General features: G+C 35.8%; 1 protein-coding gene across 1 annotated transcript in view; it reads left to right on the top strand.

Moving 5' to 3' along the window:
- Positions 1 to 8,241, top strand: part of GNAT3 (G protein subunit alpha transducin 3) — a 94,234-nt gene extending 85,993 nt beyond the window's left edge. Inside the window, exons 6-8 of the mRNA XM_072653200.1 lie at positions 5,154 to 5,283; positions 5,463 to 5,616; positions 7,964 to 8,241. Coding sequence (XP_072509301.1) covers positions 5,154 to 5,283; positions 5,463 to 5,616; positions 7,964 to 8,154 — 475 coding nt within the window. The 3' untranslated portion in view covers positions 8,155 to 8,241. The remainder of the gene's footprint in view (positions 1 to 5,153; positions 5,284 to 5,462; positions 5,617 to 7,963) is intronic.
- Positions 8,242 to 16,573: the final 8,332 nt, after the last annotated feature.

Genomic DNA, 16,573 nt, shown 5'->3' with positions numbered 1-16,573 from the left:
CCATGATACTTGAATTGTTTCTTTCTAGCTATTTGTAATATTTTCTCCTTGACCAGGGAACTCTGGAATTTGGCCACAATGTTCCTAGGCGTTTCTCTTTTTGGATCTCTTTCAGGAGGTGATCGGTGGATTCTTTCAATATTTATTTTGCCCTCTAGTTCTAGAATATCAGGGCAGTTTTCCTTGATAATTTCATGAAAGATGATGTCTAGGCTCTTTTTTTGATCATGGCTTTCAGGTAGTCCCATTATTTTTACATTGTCTCTCCTGGATCTATTTTCCAGGTCAGTTGTTTTTCCAATGAGATATTTCACATTATCTTCCATTTTTTCATTCTTTTGGTTTTGTTTTGTGATTTCTTGGTTTCTCATAAAGTCATTAGCCTCCATCTGTTCTATTCTTATTTTGAAAGAACTATTTTCTTCAGTGAGCTTTTGGACCTCCTTTTCCATTTGGCTAATTCTTTTTTTTAAAGCATTCTTCTCCTCATTGGCTTTTTGAACCTCTTTTGCCAATTGAGTTAGCCTATTTTTCAAGGTGTTATTTTCTTCAGCATTTTTTTGGGTCTGCTTTAGCAAGGTGTTGACCTGCTTTTTATGCTTTTCTTGCATCTCTCTCATTTCTCTTCCCAGTTTTTCCTCCACCTCTCTAACTTGATTTTCAAAATCTTTTTTGCGCTCTTCCATGGCCTGAGCCCATTGAATATTTATTTTGGATGTTTGGGATGCAGAAGCTTTGACTTTTATGTCTTTCCCTGATGGTAAGCATTGTTCTTCCTCATCTGAAAGGATGGGAGGAGATATCTGTTCACCAAGAAAGTAACCTTCTATGATCTTATTTTTTTTTCCCTTTTTTGGGCATTTTCCCAACCAGTTGCTTGACTTTTGGGTCCTTTGTAAAGAGTAGGGTATACTCTGGTAATCTGTAATATCTCAGTTCCTCCAAGGTGGCGCAATCAAACGTGTACTGGTCTGGACTCAGAGAGAGATTTTTATGCCCAGAATTTTAGCAGTTACCTCTCCACAGCCACATGGCCTCCAGTTCCCAAGTCAGCACTGGGGGCTGATTTTTAGATAAGCTGGATGGGCAGGGCCACCATTCTGTTTGAGACAAAGACTAGCTAGGCTAGGGCCTCTACCCAGGGCTGAAGTAAGACTCAACTCTTCAATGCCCCCAGGGGTTTTTACTCTCCAACAATGGGGCTTCCATAAGGGCTACTGTGCAGGCTCTGTGACCACTGCCTGCTGCCGGAGCTATGGGAAGGCCCTTCTCCCTTCCTGGCCAGCTGATAAAACCCCATCACTGACCTCTGGTGCCTGTGGGCGGAGGGATCTGAGGACCCCCTACTGTGACTGGAGATTCCTCCCCCCAAGGTGTCCTCCTCCCAGCGTCTTGTCACGACGCGCTGCTGGGCCAAGGCTGGGCTTGGTTCTGACCCGGCCTCCGCATACAGTGCAACCAGCATTTCTGTGGGCCTTTCAGGTCACTGTGGGCTGGAAATCTCCTCCACTCTGTTGTTCTCCACTTCTGCTGCTCCAAAATTTGTTGAGAGACCCTCTCTACAGGTATTTTATGGGCTGTGGGGAGGACCCTGCCTAAGTGTATCTTTCTAGTCCACCATCTTGGCTCCTCCTCCATTACAAAACATTTTTAAACAAATAAAGTAAGATCTAAATAACTGGAAAAAAAAAACATCCATTGCTCATTGGTAGGCCAAAATATATGATAAAAAAATGACAGTTCTACCTAAATTAATTTATTTATTTAATGCTGTACCAATCAAACTACCAAAAAGTTGTTTTATAGAGTTAGAAAAAAATAAAAACAAAATTCATCTGGGAGAACAAAAGGTCCAGAATATGAAGGGAATTAATGAAAAGAAATGTTAGGGAAGGTGGCTTACACAAGATCTTCAATTGTATTATAAAGTAACAACCATCAAAATTACAGAGTCAGTGTAATGGGTTAGATACAGAAGGCACAGTAGCCAATGACTATAGTAATCTACTGTTTAGTAAACCCAAAGATCCGACCTTGTGGGTTAAGAACTCACTACATGATAAATACTGCTGTGGAAACTGGAAAATAGTATGGCAGAAACTGGGCATAGACTAACATCTTACACCATATACCAAAATAAAGTCCAAATGGGTACACAGTTTAGATAAAAATGCTGATACTATAAGGAAGTTAGGAGAGCAAGGAATAGTTTGCCTGTCAGATTGATGGACAATAGAAAAATTTATTATCAATCAAGAGTTAGAGAACATTATGAAATACAAAATGAAATGCAAAAAAAATATTGATTGTATTAAATTGAAAAGGTTTTGTGCAAACAAAGTCAATGCAGTGAAAATTAAGAGGGAAGCAGAAAATAGGAAAAGAATTTTTACAAGCAGTATCTCTGATAAAGGCCTAATTTCTAAAATATATAGAGAACTGTGTCAAATTTGTAAAAATATAAGTCATATCCCAATTGATAAATGGTCGAAGGATATGAACAGGCACTTTTCAGAGGAAGTAATTAAAGTTATCTATAGTCATATGAAAAAATGTTCTAAATCACTAATGATTAGAAAAATATAAATCAAAACAACTCTTAGGTACCACATCACTCCTATGAGATTGGCTCCCATAATGACATGAAAATTATAAATGCTGGAAAAGATGTGGAAAATTGGAATATTCATGACTCCATTGTTGGTAGATTTGTGAACTCATTCAACCATTCTGGAGAGCAATTTGGAACTATGGAAAAGGTCTATAAAAATGTGCACACCCTTTGACCCAGAAATACCACTTCTAGAACTGTATCCCAAAGAGATCATAAAAATAGGGAAAGGACCCACATGTACAAACATATTTATAGCAGCTCTTTTTGTGGTGGCCAAGAACTGGAAATTGAGGGGATGTCCATCAATTGGGGAATGGCTGAACAAGTTGTGGTAAATCAATGTAATGGAATATTATTGTGCTATAAGAAATGACCAGGCAGACTTCAGAAAAATTTGGAAAGAAGTATATGAACTCATGCTGAGAGAGAGAGAGAGAGAGAGAGAGAGAGAGAGAGAGAGAAGAAAACTGAGACTTCCAATAACAGTGTAGTAGCCTGAAAGAGGAATGTAAATGCCCCACCATATTCTGCCCAGGTCAAATGATATGGAGGATTTCATTATTTATGGTTGCCATGTTGTGGGAAGAAGGTCAAAAAATTACAATGGGTCCAGAGGAGGGCAAACAGGATAGTGAGGGAAATGAAGAATGATATTTGCTGATGGACTTGGGGGTGTTTACTGACAGAATAGAAGACCCAACAAGAGTGCTAAGGGAAGAACCAGGAACAATGGATAGAAATCGAAAACATCAAATTTCAGTTTATTCTAAGGTAGTATTCCCAATATTTATAACTCTTAAGAATGAAGCAGGACATGCCTTGGGAGATGGTTTCTCCTTACCAGAAGTATGCAACCCTTCAAGTATAAGCAGAATGACTACTAGCCATGGATTTTGTAAAGGGGCTTCCTATACAGGCACTGGCTGGACTAGAGGACTTCCAAATGAGTCCTAACTCTGGAACTAGAAAGCACCTGGATGTCAAGTCACTTGACCTCCCTTGACCTCTTGTTTCCTAATCTGTAAGATGAGTGGTTGGACTAGAATCCCTCTGAGTTTCATTCCAGCTCTAAGTCTACGATCCTATGATTCCATCAACTGTCAACTCCAGGTTGATATGCGAAGAATTCAAAGCCAAACTCTTGTTTCCATGACGCCAAATAATAATTTTCATTGATCAATGATTTCTAAAAAAAAGGACAATTTATTTATGAAGATCATTAATTTAAATGAATGATTTCACTAATTGATGGTTTTTCATTAACAGTAATAATTTTCTCACCCTTGCTAAGTTCATTTTCTAATATTAATGGTGAAGAACAATAGAGCTCTTTATCTCGTTCGCCAGCCAAATCCTCCAGTCATGGAGATTATTCATTTTGCTGAATCTATGAATCTAATGAGGCTTTAGTCAAATCATAGAGTCTTAGGATACTGGAAGGGACACTTTCTGATCCATTCCAGTCATGTAACCTCTGCCCTCTCAACTCCCCACTTCCCTGACAGCACCCTGGATTTCACCTCCTGGGTCCCTATATGCTGGTAGGTCAACTTTTACCTTATCTCACAGCGGACTCAGTCTTCCATACTATTTCCAGCCAACTTTACCACCATGCAGCCCAGTGTGTTGTTTTTCAATTCCCCTTCCAATTCCCTCTTATGTGCTGACCTTCCTTGCTGGAATGTAAACTGCTTGAAAACAAAGACGCTATTGCTACTTTTTAAAAATCCCCAGCACTACTTAGATAAGTGCCTAGCACATAGTAAATGTCTAATAGTCGTTTCTCTCTCTCTCTCTCTCTCTCTCTCTCTCTCTCTCTCTCTCTCTCTCTCTCTCTCTTTTTCTCTGTCTCTGTCACTCTCTCTCTCCCTCTTTATCTCTCTTATCATATCATTCAAACCACTCATCTTCAATAGCATATGCAGATAAGGAAATGGAATTTTAGAAAGGTGAATTTATTTGCACAAAGTCAAGTAGGAAGTTAGTGGTAAAGCTAAGATTCTAAGGTAGATCTTCTTGGCTCCCAGTTGGGTGTTTTAGTGACCATCAGATTAAAGTGGATGGAGAGAGGGAGAAAACAGTATTACTCCAACTCCAGTTCCTTTTCCATTGCTTATAGGTATAAATACTGCTCAAGTAGGCCACACATCAGAAGATTATTGGATGCATAGTTTATTTTATTATTAATAAAGGAAAAGGGAGGGTGGAGGCAAATATTTATTAAATGCCTATTATATGCCTGGTAATATGATAATTGCTTTACAAGTTTTATCTGATTTCATCATCAAAACAACCCTATGGGACAGTGCTATTATTTTTCCCATTTTACAGTTGTGGAAATTAAAGCATATAAAGGATAAATGATTTGCCTGGTGATACAGACCTAGGAAGTGTTTGAGACCACATTTGAATTCAGGTCTTTCTGACTCCAGATCCATAGCTCCATGCATTGGGCCACTACTTGTCTTTTTGCCTTAATAGTACTTTAAATTTTAAGTGTACTAATTGCACTCATTATTTGAGAATGTATTTTTTTAAGGATGTTTGATGTAGGTGGCCAGCGGTCAGAGAGAAAGAAATGGATTCACTGCTTTGAAGGAGTTACCTGTATAATATTCTGTGCAGCACTTAGTGCCTATGATATGGTCCTGGTGGAAGATGAAGAAGTGGTAAGTCCAGATATAAAACATGATTTAATTTGAATAGAAAACAAAGAATGGTAGGGTGTACATAAGACCTATTTCTTCATCCATTCTTTCAACCTTCTTGTTTATCATACCCAAGTAAATGTGACCCTTTGTAGAAAATGGAATGTCTATTTACTCTTCTCATCACCTCTATTCAACAGAACCGAATGCATGAAAGCCTTCACCTGTTCAACAGCATCTGTAATCACAAGTACTTTGCTAGTACTTCCATTGTCCTGTTTCTCAACAAAAAAGACCTCTTTCAAGAAAAAGTAGCTAAGGTTCATCTTAGTATCTGTTTTCCAGAATACACTGGTAAGATTTGTTATGCAAACCCTACAGCCATTCATTCAATACCCATGCACTTAGGTCCCCTAATATATTTGAATATTTATAAATCTTTGACTTTAACAGAGATCATTAGGATGTTTTTTCATGTGTACTAGCATAAAAAGAAAAGGTGAATTTTAGACCAGCAGGTGTTTCTATACTGCATACAATAAGAAAAGAACAAAACAAAACTTCCATTGAATGAAACCAGAATTTAATTGAATTGAAACATAATTGAATAAAAGCAGACCACTGAGACACTGACACTGATTAAGTGGAAGTATTCATTTCTGCATTATTAAATATACATTGTTGAATCACTATGCAGTGTCAAAAAAGCTAATTAGTGTCCTGCGTTAGAACTATCATTCCTTAAAGGAATCTTTAAATGTCACCAAAATTTTGGGGACTCTCTAGGAAGAAAACTGATTTACCAGAGAACACTGTGTATTTCTAATCCAATTCACATTTCTTAAAACCTTTGCCCAGGGTCACACAGTTAGTAAGTGTCTGGGGCCAAATTTGAACTCACAAAAGTGAGTCTTTCTCATTCAAAGCCCAGTGTTCTATCTACTATGCCACCTAACTGGCAAGTCACTTAACCCTGTTTGCCACAGTTTCTTCATCTGTAATATGACCTAGAAAAGGAAATGGCAAACCACTCCAGTAGTTCTGCCAAGAAAACCCCAAATGGGGTCATGAAGAGGGAAACATTATCATGGTTAAAATACAAATGCTACTTCGGTAGCTTCTGCTCTAGCATCTGGATTAGCATAGATGTCACAGCAAACAAGGCAATTTATCTGCATAGATGTTTGTCGGTTTGCAATTAAACTTACTTTTTATATCACTCAAATTATTGAATTTCAATGGCCATATATTATGTATGGAACAATTTGCTAAGTACCAAGAGAAGTATGTGGTTTCATCAGACCTGTGTAGAGACCTCTTAAAATCATAGATTTAGGCCTGAAAAGGATCTTAGAGACAGCTAGAACCAACTCTTTTATTTTTAGAGATATTTTAGAGATACAAAGAGGTAAGGCGACTTTCCCAGGCATACACAGACAGTGCATATGTCAGAAATGGCACTTGAACGTCAGTCAACCTGATTCTGAGGCCATGCTGTCTGGAAGAGGTGTAAAGATTAAATAAGACATCACTTGTTATAGAACAAGTGTTTTAAACTATATCGTACATGTAATTAAATCATCATGGTTATGATAATGCATTACTCTCCAATTTGAAGCATGACACATATATTTTCTACCAAGTCACAGAAGATGAAAAAAATCCATCCTCATAATCAAATCCCAGTAACCTTATCCTATTCAGTACCAAGTTTATGCTAAATAAAATTCCATTTTTAAAGACAAACAAATTAAATTTCTTGAACTGTTCTTTTTTTAAATAGAATCAGATTCCCTGACTTGAATCCATCTTGTGCATTGCTACTAACAGGGGTGGGGAACCTAAGGCCTCAAGGCCACATGTAGCCCTCTAGTCTTCAAGTGTGGCCCTTTAATCCAAACTTCACAAAGAGCCATATTTGAGGACCTAGAGGGCCATATGTAGTCTCAAAGCCTTCCCCATTGGACTAATCTTTTAAAATATTATTTTCACTGTCACTCATCTGCTCAAAAATCTAAAGTGGCTCCCTAATGCCAATCACATTAAGTTCTGTTTGACCTCTAACACTTTCTATAATCTTCCCTCCCCCCAACAATCTAACTTTATCTCTTATTACACTCCAAAATGAAGATTCCATTCTATTTGGGCCAATCTCCTTGCTAGCCTCTATGATTATTGTACCTTTTATCATGTTTCATTTGTTGCTAATGCCTACCCAACACATTCCCAAATTCTACCCATCCTTTAAAATCCATTTTGATTTTTACCTCCTTGTCCAAGTCTCTTACGTTTATTTGCCTCACCAGTCTTCCTCTTCCTCAGAATTCCTACAGCCTCTATCCTCCAGACATCATTTAGTGCCTGATCACATGCTGCCATATAGTGTTTATTATTTTTTCAAGTGCATTAGTTTTGCCTTTAGGCTACACAGAAGTTGATTAATTGATGACAGCCTCCCTGCGTTAGGCTTAGACAAGTTCTGGTCACTAAATACAGAGCACACCTGGTGTATTTTAATCACTATATGTGCCAATAGCAAGATTTAATTTTTAAAAAAGGATTTAATTAAAGGAAAGGATGTGTGATGGTGTTATTTATAATTTTGACTGTGAAATAACTATTAGCTTCTTCTTTCAAGTTCTCAGTATTTGAAGTTTTTAATAATACAACGTGTTGATTGTTTCTGTCTCTTTCAATCCAGGACCAAATACATTTGAAGATGCAGGGAACTATATCAAGAACCAGTTCCTAGACCTGAATTTAAAAAAGGAAGATAAAGAGATTTATTCCCACATGACCTGTGCTACTGACACCCAAAATGTCAAATTTGTTTTTAATGCAGTGACAGATATAATCATCAAAGAAAACTTGAAAGACTGTGGGCTCTTTTAATTGCTGCTTCTAAATGTGCCTTGCTTCTGTGTTATTTTTGTGGCATATAGGAAGGTATACTGGGTGTTCTGCTGTGTTTTGGCCAAGTTTTAACTGACTTAGAATTAGAGTTAGAATACTATTGCAAGGTGTTGGTGCCCAAATGTTGAAACATGTGACCCATTGTTTTTAGAATCACAGATAACTGAACTTACCGTGGAGTCTAATGTGAATGTAGGAAAGTATGTGACTACATATAATGCCTTTGACTTAGATTTTAGCTTGTGAAATATCTTTGAACTCAAAAATAGGGCACACTGGTGACATTTAAAATTTGCCTTCTGTGTTATGGCCTAGATTCTCTAAGCAGAGAAAGTATGGGAAATGCGGAGCAGTAGAATAGTTTTCAAAGGTCAACAATTTTTTTTATGTTGATTTTGATTAGGAATTGAATTGAGAGATTTTATTCACAAATGAGCAGGATTTATTTTGGACTAGTTGGGCCAATTTCACACGGCACAAATATTTGGCATATATGTTATCAATGTTTAAAAATTTACAAACAAAGAATTAACCCAATAACATTAATCCAGTACTTTATTTTCATTTTTTTAATCATCTGAATAATACATAATTTCAGCAGTATGGGCAAGTCTGACATGGATACAGAAAACAATCCCTTCTAAGTTCTATAGGCTCTCCATGGCCAAATAAAAAATCTTAATGATTAACATTCTGGTGATGAGACTCTATGCTTAGTAAGACTGGTCTTCAGATGATAAAGTTTATCTCTGAAGTCCTGCTTAAAGATGTTAATACAGCATCATCTGGGTTTCTCTGAATGGGCCAACATACCCAGCAAGCTTATTCTCAAACTCAAAATCTTTCAGACTTATCAGAGTTTATGTACTGCAGAAATAGTCTCTAAGAATCCAGAGCCCTCTACAGGCTATGATGAGGCATGGGAGTAGGATTTTAGTTGAGATTTTTTTTTTTTCATTTTATGACATTAATTTTGAGTTATCTATTGGATCTTATATGGTACAAATAATGCTCTGCTTCCATCCTCTTTGGTCAAGATGAATAGAGGGAATCACCTTTTGCCCCATTTGAGGATTCCCCAAGTAACTTTGGCATTAAAATTTTCCAATTGTTCCCATTGTTGATTTCCTCAGAATTGAAGGAATCCAGCAAATTTTTATTCAATGTCAAGAGCCACATTTAGAGAACCATGCAACATGATAGTGGAAGGAACAATTCCCCCTGTATGAGGGTGCCCTAGAGAGAAAGCATGGTATAGTGAACTGAGAGCTAACCAGAAAGATCTCACTTAAATGTTCTCTCACTAAGATATACTGGTCGTGTGACCCTGGACAAGTCAATGTGCTCTAAGACACTGAGTTGCAACCAGTCAATAAACTGGTATTTATTAAGAGACTACTATGTTCCACACACTGCTGTAAGACCTGGGAAAATAAGGGAAAGTTAAAAGAAACAACTTAAACAATAACAAAGATATTTCCTTAGTTCAAGGAATTCTCAATCTAATGAAGAAAATAACATGCAAAAAATATGCAAAAATATAGTACATATAGGGTAAAGGGATGGTAGGAAAATCTCATAGAGAAGGTACTAAGACTAGAGGACTGGGAAAGGCTTCTAGCAAAAGGTGACACTAGCTAACATGAAGGACTCCAGGGAAATTAAGAGACAGAAAGGAGGAAAGAGAGTCTTTTAGACGCAGGAGACAGCCAGTGAAAGTGTTTAGAGTCAGGAGATGGACAGTTGTAGGTGAAGGACAGCAGGGAGACAAAACTCCCTAGATCATGGAGTTGCAGAAAAGATGCCAACATACACTGGTAAAGGCAGTTTCTTCTCCCAAGAGGTTTTGATAGCAATTAAATCACAGGTCTCTCTCCTATCCCTATTGGGTTACATTGGTCATACCCATAAAGACGCAGTGAAAATCATGCTAGGTGAAGTCATGCTAAGTTTTTAACCAAAAGCAGTAGAAATCATTGTTGTAGCCATACATCACATCAAGTCATGCTTCCTTAGCAACCATCCTCTAATTAAAGTATAGAGAAGGGGATCCTGAGGAGGTAAGCAGTGAGCTTACTTACAGGTGCTCATTCAGCAGCCTATTTTAAATGTTGTGTGTTTCTATCTCAGAAAACGTGTAAATTTTAAAAACTAATTCAGTGCCTTGCAGACTGACTTATTCTACTTATGTAGAAGAAACAGCATGCACCGCCTTTTAAAAAAATTTTGCATTTGTGTGTCATTTAGTAAAATAACACTTTGTAGTTGTTCTTCAAATAAACTTCTCAAGGGAACTGATTATATAGACATTTCCTATATGGAGCCTGAAGAAATAGTAACCAACAATGTTACATAACAACTATTCTTTAAAGTGAGTTAATTATATTTTTTTCTTTTGGACAAATAGAGATAGGCATAATTTACTAAAGGATTTTCCCAGTAGTTATTCATTTCATTGACTTATTCATTGATTTTACAACTTCATTTTATTGTATATATATTAAATTTGTGGGGAAAATTAGGGGGATTTTCATTAATTTCATCACTTTGACTAGTATGTCTGTGGTTTTATTTGTAAAATTATACAATACATTACCCAGAGAGCAAGCAGATGGAGAACAGTACCTATTTGAAAAAGAACACATTTAACATCGTATCCTAAAAATGGGAATGTTTCAGTAGTGGCCATGCAGTAATGGGAGGCAATGTTGTGGAAGTATTCTTGGTCAGGTACAAGTAGGATGACATAGCTTTGGGGGTCTATTCCAACTTATAAGAATATGGATTTAAAAATACTACAAAAAAACCAATTTATCCATTAAGGAAACTTCTCAGGCAGGAAACACTTAGCCATATAAGGCAATTCAACATCTTGCCACTAATAAAAATGATTTAACTGGGAGTGGATTTCTACCATCAGGAGAATTTCCCAAGAAAAACCTTGACTGATTCTCAGAGAACCAAGTTTTCATTCTGCTATCCCCAGACTACAGAGTAGTGAAAAGCTGAACTGTGCAAATACTTGCCTAAGTGACATAATGGTTGTCTGGATATAATGAATGGCTGAAACAAATAAATTGAATTAATGGAGTTGCAACCATTGAAGGTATTTAAGGACCAGTTCAATGACTACATCCCAATACTTTTTTATGTGCAGTCCTAACTGAAAGAATAGTTTGGCTCAGTGTCAATAAACACTAGAAAAATATTCCAGTCTCAATAATATATCATTAGTCACTTTATTTCACCATTAATCTTGGTTCAAATCAAGTTCAGATCAGGATCAGTGACTTATTTAAAAGAAAAGATTGTTGACCAAAAAAAAAAGGGAAATGTTATGCCATTTATATTGTTTTTCCTTTGAGAAGGCTTAATGTTTTAACTTCTTTGTATTGTAACTGAAACAATATTAATAACCAACCTAATAAAAGATGAATTGTTTTCTGTGACTGGCTTTACTAAGATAAATATGCTTTTCTCAAAACTTTATCCCTGATTTAAATAGAAATGAATGGGAAGGTTCTCTGTGTACTATTTGGTTGTACTTAAATATTAATTCCTTCTCTGAACTGTTATTCAGACACATTTATTCTGATATGTACATAAAGAAAAAATATACAGTAGGGAATGGAATCACACATCATAACATAACAATCCATTCTACAGGTATGTTTATTGGAACTGTGTGCAGTAAACATTTTTAAAAATGGAATTTTTCACCATGGCAAACTCTAGAAGAGAAAGAAAATCTTCTGTAAGACTGTGGTTTTCAAAGTTTGGTATTCTAGTTCAAGTATCTCCAAGCTTTTTAAGTACAGGAATTTATTTTTCATATCTGTAAAGTCTTAAGTTTGAGGGTATGATAGTGACTCTATAAATACAAGGTGAGAGGATTCCTCTTCTGACTGATATTTGAAGATCTTCACCACCTACCCCTTCCTACTCTTCCACCATTCTTATACTTAGAGTTGTCCAGTACTTTCCACACTGGCCTATTCCTCAAAAATAAAGTTAAATTTCTCATCTCAGTACCTTCTTACTGTCTGTTCCCCATGCCTGGAATGTACTCCCTTCTTACCTCCTCCTCCTCCTCTTGGATTTCTTGATTTCTTTCAAGACTCATTTCAAGTGCTATTGTCTCTATCATACTTGATCCTACTTACCCTCCTCCCACTACCCCCACACAGTGTGGGCACTGTTCCATAACCATTTTGAATTCATTTTGTATGTATCACGTGTACACATGCACAAAAGGAAATATGGTTCAGTAGTTAGGGAGTTATCCTAAAACTGATGACTCAGTTTCCCCAAAGATGAAATATGCATTTGTATAACGGATTTGCTGTACCAGTGAAATTACAGTTTGAGTCCTTTTCTTATCCATAAATGTTGTCTCTCACATCAGAATGTAAGCTTGCTGAAGACAGGAACTGTTTCACTTTTGTCTTTGTACACACACCATTTAACATAATGGTAAGTGACACATAGTAAGTGATTAATAAGTCTGTTTTGATTGGTTTCTAAATACAGACTCTATAGTCACATAGTCAATAGAGCTACAAAGATGAATGTAAACTCCCATTATATCAGTGAAGACATATACAGAGATAGATATGTAGATAGATATAGATGTGCATATATGTATATCTATATATACATAGATACATATGTGCATATGTGTATATCTACATACATAATTTAAATAGATATATAGATTTACACATAAATAGATATCTATCAAAACAGATATCACTATTGATATCTATATATATAGGTAGCTATATATATGTAGAAAGCTATAAATCTATATCAATTATATGTGTGTAGGTAGATAGACAGACACATATACAGACACACATACATACATACACTGATTCACACACACACACACACACACACACACACACACACACACACACGCACAAGATGACTGGGAAACAGAAGATCCCAGAATCTAGGGGATCAGGAAGCAGCTAATATAGAAGTTAGTCCTTGAGGGAACTTTGAACAACAGTAGGAAATCTAAGAGGTGGAGGAAAAAAGGGAAAACATTTCAAGTATTGAGGGCTGCCAGGAAAAAGCCATAAGGTAAGAATTGGAGTTCTGTCTGCATGTGGAATAGTTTTTATTTTTTCCAAAAGGCCAGTTCAACTAGACAGTAATATGTGTCAATGGAGAATAACGTGTAATAGAGATCAAAATGTTGGTTGAAGGATTTAGTATTGATAGGCTCCCTGGAATTGTCAGCATGCTTTCTAGATAATGTTTCATTGAATTTTAGTAATAAATTCATCATCAAATAATATATTCCCATTTTCATAGTGTTAGAGAAGATCTTAAATATCTCAGGACTGGCTTAGCACAATTTTTTTTTTAACCACCTCCACTATTCTCCACATCACCTCACTACTAGTGAGCAGATTTCATTTTCAAACTCCAATTGAAAATTTATCTATAGGTATAGAATATGCATGTTTTCTAGAAGGAGAAGGAAAAAAAAAACCTTAACTTTAAATTGTGTGTCATGTTCTATGTTACTTCAAGATTGAAGTAGAAAATTTGATTATGTTATAAGGGCATATAAGCTCATTACCAAAAAAAAATCAACCTCTAAGTAATGAAATTTTGGTCATTGCAATGTTAATGAAGACCAGCTAAAACCTGGAAGCATTCTGCTTCATGTCAATAAGAGGCAGTAGGTGCAATGATTAGATCATACATAATTTAAAATATGAATCTTATGATCGCAAATGCCTCCAGAAGAGGGAGAGTTTTATTCTTTGCATTTATATTCCTAGTCCCTATGTGCCTGGGACATAGATTAGTAAGTGTTTGTTAATTGAGCTAAATATTTATAAGACTCTCACATACAATCATAGGTATATTATGCACATGTATGTAAATGCATACACATACATACAAATGCACATATATACATATATGAACTTGATTGCAAGGAATGATAAACATGGGATAAATGGTGGGAGGATGTCTGGAATATCTATCTCTAAGAATTTAAAAAAAAATCCAACACACCCACCTTTCTACCATAATGTAATTTTTAGTCCTCCACAGACCTCAATGGATCTTCCTGTGTTGAACCATTATTGGCACAGACTGTACAAAGTTATAGCCACATGGGGGCAGGATCACATCAATTTTTTTTCTCTCTAATGTCTAACCTCATATTTAGCAGGCTACTAAAAACTTTATAGAACAAATTATTAGGTATTAGAAGTTATAGAACAACTTCTGCTCCCAGTTCAGAAGCATATTGCAGTTTTTGGCAATCATCTTTGGCAATTAAATTAATACTTATTGGCAATATCAATTAATATTAAGTCAACAGACATACCATAGAGATATAATTGGAGAATTTCCAAGTTATCATAGAGTATAAGACATCTAAATGGAAACAGTTTTCTTATTGTTGTTCAATTTTGTCTGATTCTTTGTGACCCCATTTGGAGTTTTTCTTGGTAAACCACTGGAGTAGTTTGCCATGGTCTTTTCCAGCTCATTGTTTTTGTTTTTGTTTCATTGTTTATCGTTCAGATAAAGAACTGAGGCAAACAGGGTTGAGACTTGTCACACAGCTAGTATATGTCTGAGGCCAGATTTGAAATCCTGAAACTGAGTCTTCCTGATTCCAAGGCCAGTTCTCTCTCCACTGTGCCAACTAGGCAGCCCAAATATAAAAACATATGATATTATTAGGTCTTTTGTTGTTTTTATTTTCATTGTATTTGCTGCTATTTTTATCTGTCCTTATTTTTACCTGATCTATGATTTCCTCTCTTATAGCGCAGATTAATTCCTTTTATGCAAGGTTTAGAGTGTTTCTTAGGTTGCTGAGAGATTAAGTAACTTGATCAGTCACAAAACCATTTTTTTTCAGAAGTAGGATTTAAACTCAGGTTGTTCTAATTCTGATGTCAACTAACTATATATCCTAGGCTATACTTACTAGCTCTGTATTTTTTTCCTTTCACCTTTTCTATATTATAATTAGATGTTGAAATCAGTACAACCTTTAAATTTCTAATGGTTGTATTTCTACTGTTTATTGTGGGCTAAATTCTTAATTAGCATTTAGAGAAAAGTAAATGATCAAAGGTTATTAACAGAGGACAAAGATCTTGGATGTTATAAGTTCAAACTCTCCCTCCCCTTTTTTTATGGATTAGGAAACTGAGAACTTGGGAGGCTAAGCGATTTGATCATAGTCACAAAGGTAGGAAGTATAAGAGACATTTGAACCTAGGCCCTTTGACTTCAAATCCAGCACTTACTACACTATATTTCTTCCCAGGTGAAGAAAAATAATTTGCATGCCAAAGTATGACTATTGTATGTGATTGAATAATAAGTATATTTAAATATACAGCTATTCAGTAAGTCAAAGGAAAATTTCATCCCACTGCAACATTAATCACTGCACTCACCATTTTCCCTTCAAATACTTACTCCACCAAATCAAGAAATGAGTGATCTGCGGCCTTTTCTTATTTCCACCACTACTATTTCCACCATTTTTTTATCCTTAACTGTAGCACCCTTTTAGTTCTAAATCACATCTTGTCACACTTGAAAAAGAAAAAGTTACATGAAAGTGAAAGAAATAAAAAGTGGCTGTATTTCATTCTGCAAAGGCTGTAATGGCCTTTAATTATGACACTTCAGATAAAGAATAATATGTTACCTACTGAGATAAAGGCAATCATTCCATCTGAATGGCATTTATGTTTTCCAAAATAACAGTATACTAACTGTACTACGGATTTGAGTCTGTCAGAAAATCAGGTCCCTAAAATACTGGACCTTTCTTTTTCTTGCTTACAAATGAAAAGGTCAAATATCTACTGTTTGTTCATTAGGGGGAAGAATGGAGGGTATGTAAATGCTAATAAAATAAATGACGTGTACCACAGGAACCAATTACAGCAGGAAGGCCTAAAGCTATAATGGATGAACATGTTTGTTGTATCAAATTTCTGCCAATCACCCCCATCAAACATTCTAATGAGTTATAGAAACTCTTTCACCGCACTTGTACAGTTTGAATATCAATATTATATTAGGCAGGAATTTAAAACTTTCCTTTGGTATTTCCCTACATAATATGGGACATTTCAATTCAATGTATTTATTAAGTGCTTAATATGTATCATTTATTCACATTCTCAATACTAGGAATACAATGAAACAATTTCTTTCCTTAAGAGGATGGTATTCTATTATGGTAAACCAATATAAATAAATACAAAATAGATGCAAAGTCTTGGGGGACGCTGAGGAGGGCAACAAGGAAGGGAACAGAGAGATAATGTGCTAATATGATAAAAAAAATCTGTAGATTGAATTGTCCCAACTGACAGGTGTCTTCTTAATTTCCTGG

Source organism: Notamacropus eugenii, chromosome 3 (genome assembly GCF_028372415.1).
Source record: "Notamacropus eugenii isolate mMacEug1 chromosome 3, mMacEug1.pri_v2, whole genome shotgun sequence".
NCBI classification, from domain to species: domain Eukaryota; kingdom Metazoa; phylum Chordata; class Mammalia; order Diprotodontia; family Macropodidae; genus Notamacropus; species Notamacropus eugenii.
This window is presented reverse-complemented; position numbering and strand designations above follow the sequence as displayed.